A 7,500-nucleotide genomic window follows, 5' to 3' on the forward strand; every position below is an offset into this window, starting at 1 on the left:
TGAAAGTGGATCCTCATCAGCAGGTTCTCCTGATGAAACACACACACACACAAAATAGGGATGAACGAGAGTGTGCTGTGTGTGTGTGTGTGTGTGTGTGTGTGTGTGTGTGTGTGTGTGTGTGTGTGTGTGTGTGTGTGTGTGTGTGTGTGTGCTCTTGTTAATCTGATTGAGGGAACAGCATCTATATTTCATAGGAAGCTGCCCGATTCCCTGACTGAACACATTTACTGGCAATCGATCATACAGCGACTCTCAGACACACACACACACACACACACACACACACACACACACACACACACACACACACACACACACACACACACACACATACGCGCGCTTGCGCACGCGCAAAGTATGGACAAAGTATGGTAGAAAGAAAGGAGGGAGAAGAAGAAAGAAAGAAAGAAAGAAAGGCCGACAGACAGACAAAGGAAATAATGTGAACTAAAAGCATTCTTATTCATATTAACTTATTCTGATTCAGATTATTAACAGGAAATTAAAGCCACTGCTGAATATTATTAGAATATTGAATATCTTGAATACAGAGAAACAACTCTACATTGTACAGTGTGTACTATGGGAATACTGAGTAACAACTTCACCTTATTTAAAATAAATGAAAGCACTTCATTGTTCAATGTGCCCTGTCTCTCTCTCTCTCTCTCTCTCTCTCTCTCTCTCTCTCTCTCTCTCTCTCTCTCTCTCTGACTGATTGCACCATCCCTTGTTAGCTGGGAAGCAATTATCTATATCGATGGTTCCCTACCGAGATAAACGCAATCCATAGCCTTTAAGCACAAACGCACACACATACACACACACACACACGTGCGCATGCATGTGCGTGCGCATCCACACACTAAGACATACAGTAGACACAGACACATAGCCATCTGACCCAGGGCTCTGTCAGGTCATTTGTGTTGAACAAACCGAATCGCTCTGCCCGGCAGTCTGACCACTGAGTCTTAAAAGGATCCCTGGCTAATAAGCCTTATACTGTATGCCTTAATACAGTATAATTTCCCTCTATCACTAAAATAAAAAAAATAAAAAAAATGTATTTATTTTAGAAATAGTTAATCTTTGACTCCATAGGGACAACTCCCGTTGCAAGTTGATGATATCATGTATCCATGTGTGGTCCAGCCCTATGGAATGTATGTGCAAATAAAACACATTTAAAACATTGCTTTGATGTTCATTCCGAAACTTAGGAAGTATTACGATTTTTTTTCTTGTTTGCACAAGCATTCCACATTCCATAGGGCTGGACTACACATGGACATACAGTATGATATCATCAACTTGCGACAGGAGCGGTCCCTATTGAATGAAAGATGTACTATTTCTAAAATATTTCAGGTGTTTTTTATTTCAAATTTTAGTCATGTAGGGCAATTATAATGTATTATGGCATATAAGGCTTATTAGCCAGGGATAAGCTTGGTTTTACTCACATGCCAAGAATAGCGTTGCAAGACTGTAAATTACTTCTGTTAGGCCCAGGATACCGCAGGGGCGTTTCTAGGCAACCTATAGGCAGTTGCCTAGGGTACCACCTCACCTGCTAGGGGGGACCGAATTATTACAATTTTTATTTTTCTTAAACCACAGAGGATAGGATGCTAATTTAAATATGTTTATACATTAGAATCTATAGCTACTCTTATACAATATGGCTACACATGATTTCTCAGGCATGTACTGCAAAAAAAATGTGTTTTACACATGCTTTTTTGTATTGTGATTGCGATTGACAACAACATTAAAGTGTAATTTCCCCTGAAGATGGTGATCTCGCCTCAGGGTGCCAGGATGGCCAGAGATACCACTGGAATACCGGCTTCACGCGGCGGCGACAGAGTAGGACATTATTTGACACCTTATATTTGCCTCTGAGATGTAGTGGAGTAGAAGTAAAAAATATTGAAGATTGGAAATACTCCAGTAAAGTAAAAGTACCCCAAAACTGTACTTAAGTACAGTACATGAGTAAATGTACTTAGTTACTTTACACCACTGTTTGTCAGCATGTGACGCCACTACTATGATGAAGTATATACTGTACAACAGGCTGTACTGTGTATACACGCCTCCCCACAACAAACGCAGACGGCAATGGAAGACCACAGCAATCTCACACATCCATTAGTTTTCGTTTCGTTTTCGTTCAATAAATCGGTTCTTGATTGATGATGGTGTGTTGTGCATGCGGTCCTTTGCTGGCAAAAAATCGTGCTCTATATATATACACAGTGTGGAACTTACAAATATGACCAGACTGCAGCAAAAAGGGCCGTGGAGTTCATTCCAACAGAGCAGACAGAGGATATCCGTCCTGTCCTGTCCCGGACACAATGCAGCTCCCACTGACCTTAACGCTAACAACCTGCTCTCTCTCTTCCATCTGTTTGTGTGTGCGTGCGTGCGTGTGTGCGTGCATGCGTGTCTGTGTGTGTGTGTGTGTGTGTGTGTGTGTGTGTGTGTGTGTGTGTGTGGCCATGTTACGTCAGAACTCTATAGTCGCATTCTATCTCGCTCTAGCGAATGGCTAGTCCCTCTGGTTCCTCGTGCCAAACGTGAACATGCAGGGAAAGACTGCTTTCAGCATTGGTGCACCTGGTTCTTGGAACCTCTTGGAACAAGATCTTAAACTAAATACCATAGCATCTATATTGGCCATTTTAGGAATTTACCCATTAAGACCTGAGGCCGCTTCTAAACATTTTCTAAATCCTAACAGTTTTTCGGAAAAATGTATTAAAAAAATATGTTCACGATTTTCAAATTTAGCAGATCTACAAGCTCATAGCGCGGCACTCTGTGCCGCGCTATGAGCTTGTATATCTGCTATTTTTGAATAGCCAAAGAAATCTAAAGTGACACAGATGCGTTCCAGGTCTAAATGGGTTACCGTTCATTACCTGTATGCAACTGTTTTAACTGATTGCTGTCAACATATTGTCTTTCTTTGTTGTTCTTATGTCGTGTAATCTCGGCATTATTGTAAATGAGGCTCTCCCTCAATGATCTCTCAGAGAATTGTAAATAAAGGTTGAATGAATTCAACCCTACATACAATGTGTCGCATTGTGATCTTGTAGATCTGCTATTTTCAAAAGATTTGTATTCAATTTATACTTTTGAAAACGTGTGAAACGGGACATTCTGCATAATGAGTATACTTTCTGATTACCAGATTTTCGCTTGTAACAGAGTGTTCCTGCATTCAGTAGTGATACTTTTACTTAAGTAATAAAACATTTAAGTGTGTGTGTGTGTGTGTGTGTGTGTGGTTGGTGACTTACGAAGCACTCTGCGGCGTCATCCATGATGCCCAGCTGAAAGCGCTGCTCGTCCTGGAAGGTCTTAGCCAGCGCGCTCCTCAGAGCGTCCGAGGGAAGCACACGCTCACTGCTGAACTGGAACTGAGCAAAGATACTCTGCAAATAAACACATGCACACACACGCACACACACACACACACACACACACACACACACACACACACACACACACACACACACACACACACACACACACACACACACACACACACACACACACACACACACACACACACACACACACACACACACACAAATGCTGACTATGAGTTCTTCCACTTAACTGTTACAAATCGTCGCTGTTCGGGCCGAAACCCCTCTTATCTCCATATTCTAATTTTGGTGTTTCCTTTTTCCCATAAATTAACACCCTACTTGTTCATACTACAGTGTCTCACAAAAGCATCGAAAGCAGCAGTTCCGCAAGCTCAAAATAAGCGCCCCATTTCGAGCTTGTAGATCTGCACCTTTTGATGCTTTTGAATTTGAATCCTGAAAAGTAACAGTTTTGGACCTAATAAGGTTTCCACCCGACAGAGACGATATATAAACCATGTTGCACCAGCTACTGTACTGTCCCTGGCCCTGCTACAAACATACTGTACAGTACTGTTCTCTTGTATCTAACACACCTGTTGACAGGTGTGCTGATTTCCAAAACTGTTACCTTAAAAAATGGCAAAAGTAGCATATTTGCACGCTCAACAAAGCTTTTGTGTGACACTGTAGAATGATCAAGTAATATATATATATATATATATATATATATATATATATATATATATATATATATATATATATATATATATATATATATATATTGGGCACAATAGAACTCTGTCTGACAACGTGTACAATGGGTACAACGGGTACTCTTCCGTTTAAACCTTCCGTTTCCCAAGCGGCCGCTGTACCTCCTGAGACACTGCCGCCCCGATATATATATAAATCACAGTCTGTTCCACAGAAAACACATAACAGTGCAAAACAACATAACACCAAGACACTACATGAAGTCCCCATGGATACACAAACCAACATACTGTATCAGTGAGCCAGTGTGTTTAGTGCAGCAACGGCAGTAATGTACATAACTCCCGCTAAAACGAGATTTTTCTCATTTCAAAGTTATGTATCGTCGTACAAGTGGCATTGAGTGTAAAGTGACAATCGAGGGGACGATCAGTGTCATTTGCTATTGTGAGTGCTGCTAAACGTGTGATGGCTGTATTGTTCATATCAGAAAGTGTGGGTTTCGGAAGGCCAGTAATCTTACTGTATATAGAGGCATAGGTAATACTGAAAAGTCTGTTTTCGTTTGACATGGTCAATAAATGGGAGGATGATGTAGATTAAGGGTTCCCAAACTTTTCAGTGCTGCGACCCCCCAAAATAATCATATTTGAACTGGGGACCCCCCACCCTGACAAGCACTTGGAATGGTAGGCATTACATGTAGTTTGACTCGGTTTCACAGATAAATATTGTGAAAATCAAAAAAATCTACAAGCTCACAAGGTCTCGCACTGCGAGGCGTTGTGAGCTTGTAGATCAGCTATTTTCACAATGTTTGCCTCTTTCTTATGTGTTATTTCACAATTTGGCCAATTATTAAAAAGCTCTTAAAAGTCATACCATTGTAACTTTAGAAATGTGCAGATACCCTGTATACACTGTTTGTTTGTTGGTTTGTTTACTGTTGAGTGAGAAAACAATGTTGCACATGAAGCTAATCATCTGGGGACCCCTCAAAATAATTTGGGGACCCCCCAGTTTGGGAAACACTGATGTAGGGGAAGGTCTGCTTTCACTAGCATGTTGCAACGTAGGTTAGGGCAGTGGTTCGTAGCCTGGAAATTGCAAGTAGACATGCAGGGAAAGAGCCGGGAAAGAGTCTGTGTCATTTTAGATTTTAGCGTTGGCTATTTTAATAAGCTCACACGCTTATGCATCCTCGGGTCTTAATGGGTTTAAATACTGTGTCCGTATTGACGACGTGCCAACATTCTTTGATTATCCTCTACGTCCTTGAATACAGGTTGAACACCGAGTTGCACAAACAACTCCTCTGTTCCGTTTCTTTTTGGTCTAAAGCAGTATAGCGAGACATTTCGTTTGACAGGCCGGGAACAACGTGACGAGGCACTTTTAATCCCTGTTCTTTTTATATCCTATCTGTTTGTCTGAAAACGATTTCCCGGCTTCTTTTAGCTGTTTTTGGATGCTGAAGTCTTCAATCCAAAGTTCTTTTTATATCCTCTTCATGTCTGAAACGATTTCCCAGCTTTGTTTTTCCTCTTTTAGACGCTTGAAGTCTTCATTAGAAGGCAGCAGTTTCCGTCGAGTTCGGCTGAACCGGCGCGGAGAGAGACAACAGGGGAGATTTTCTCCTGAGAAGCCATTGTTGTTTTTATAGGCTGTTGTTTACTTTAATTACTCGCACGTCTATAATCTCCACTCATAGGGGTACCAGCGTTACTGCAGGAGCAAAATCCTCGGTAAACAAAGCGGACCTGAATGAAATAAAAAAAAAGAAGGCTCCAGACTCGGCCTTGCTTGCAGCAGAGCCTGGCCTCAATAACAGCCCGCATGAATAATATATGGCATTTATAGTGCACTTTTGCCTTACGAAAAAGAAAATACAGATCGCTGAGTGCTTTGTCGGAGCAAAATAGAAACTAAATCAAAACACGGTAGGGGTATATCTGCAGATAAAGCCGGGGCGCACTGACACTGTTCCTTGACACGGTGTCATCCTCATTTACATGTACTGTAGGTCGCCCGCTTCGTTGGTGAAATGAGAATAAGAGAATGGAAAGTGAAGGCTCTATTATTCGTTGCCACTATAGTGTTTGGATACGGAAAGCGGAGGAACCGGAGGAATCGAAGGGACCGGATCCAACATTTGAGGAACCGGAATCGGTTCCATCATTATTTGGAACCGTTTCTGGAACCCAAGTTTTTATCACATGACGGAGCTGGTTATGTGGACTTCACGTCTGTTATACAATTACAATACCAGTGGTTCTCAAACTTTTACATTTCAAGGGCCACCATCTGAGAGTGTTCAAATGGAACCAAATGGACCCGTAAGGTTCCATTTGTACACTCTCAGAGTTACAGACCTGTCAGGGTCCATTTGGAACCTCCTATTCACCTGTTTCCTAGGCTGTGTGTTTTCCACTTCCTGTCGATTTGATCCAATGAAATCCAATGAAACTGGTCAGATGACCAATGATATCCAATGAAATTCGACAAGAAGTGGAAAACACACAGCCTAGGAAACAGGTGAATAGGAATCGTTAAAGGAAACCGTTAAAGGGATAGTTCACCCCCAAAATGACTTTTTTTCCAATTGATTAATCACCCCATGGAGACTTGAATTAATGGATATTTTTGTTGTTTTTGTCGCATTCCTAAGCCAATAATTTGGTGACCAGGTAGGCAGCGGTTCCGGTAAAAGATACAAAGGAGACTCTTTGTGTCTCTTTACCGTAAACCGCTGCCGCTTGCCTTCAATCTGTCCATGTGGTCTGCACATGGAGTAGCTGAGCCTCCAGGGAGCGTGTCTGTTGTATTGATAAGATAAAACACTGATCCTGGGGGAAACTAGGTTATTAGAGCAGGAGGAAAGAGGAAGAGAAACCTAGCTAACACTTCACTCTTAATGCTATTGGTGCACTGCCCAGTGGTGGACAGTAACTAAGTACATTTTTGAGTATCGGTATCTTACTTGAGTAGTTTGTAAATTAACGCCCTACGTGATCATACTACAGCGTCACACAAAAGTATCAAAAGTAGCAGATCCTCAAGCTCGAAACGCGTCCCAAATGGATGCGTTTTGAGCTTGTCGATCCTTTAATCTTTTGGGAAAATGTCAACATTTTAATTGCAAATACACCCGTAGAGTGCCAAAAAAGTATATATACTTTTTTTTCTCGTTTTTTTCATTTCTTTCCACGCATGAGGGGCTAGAGCAGCTCTGGAATCACCCTAGGCGATTCTGAGAAGGAAGGGCCAGATGGATCACCGTGTCAAAAACATGGCTCCCCATCCGCTTCCGTTCTATTTCCTTCTCTAAAACCCCTATAACTCCGAAACTTTTTACGCTGGGGAAAACTACTTATTTTGTATCCGCGAT

General features: G+C 41.7%; 1 protein-coding gene across 1 annotated transcript in view; it reads right to left on the reverse strand.

Moving 5' to 3' along the window:
• The window catches only part of usp54b (ubiquitin specific peptidase 54b), an 84,554-nt gene that overhangs the window by 56,358 nt on the left and 20,696 nt on the right, over nucleotides 1–7,500 (reverse strand). Inside the window, exons 3-4 of the mRNA XM_084078353.1 lie at nucleotides 3,321–3,455; nucleotides 1–29 (exon numbers count right to left, since the gene is read on the reverse strand). The exon at nucleotides 1–29 is cut by the window's left edge and continues 85 nt beyond it. Coding sequence (XP_083934479.1) covers nucleotides 1–29; nucleotides 3,321–3,455 — 164 coding nt within the window. The remainder of the gene's footprint in view (nucleotides 30–3,320; nucleotides 3,456–7,500) is intronic.

Source organism: Gymnoscopelus microlampas (genome assembly GCF_963454915.1).
Source record: "Gymnoscopelus microlampas genome assembly, chromosome: 14".
NCBI classification, from domain to species: Eukaryota; Metazoa; Chordata; class Actinopteri; order Myctophiformes; family Myctophidae; genus Gymnoscopelus; species Gymnoscopelus microlampas.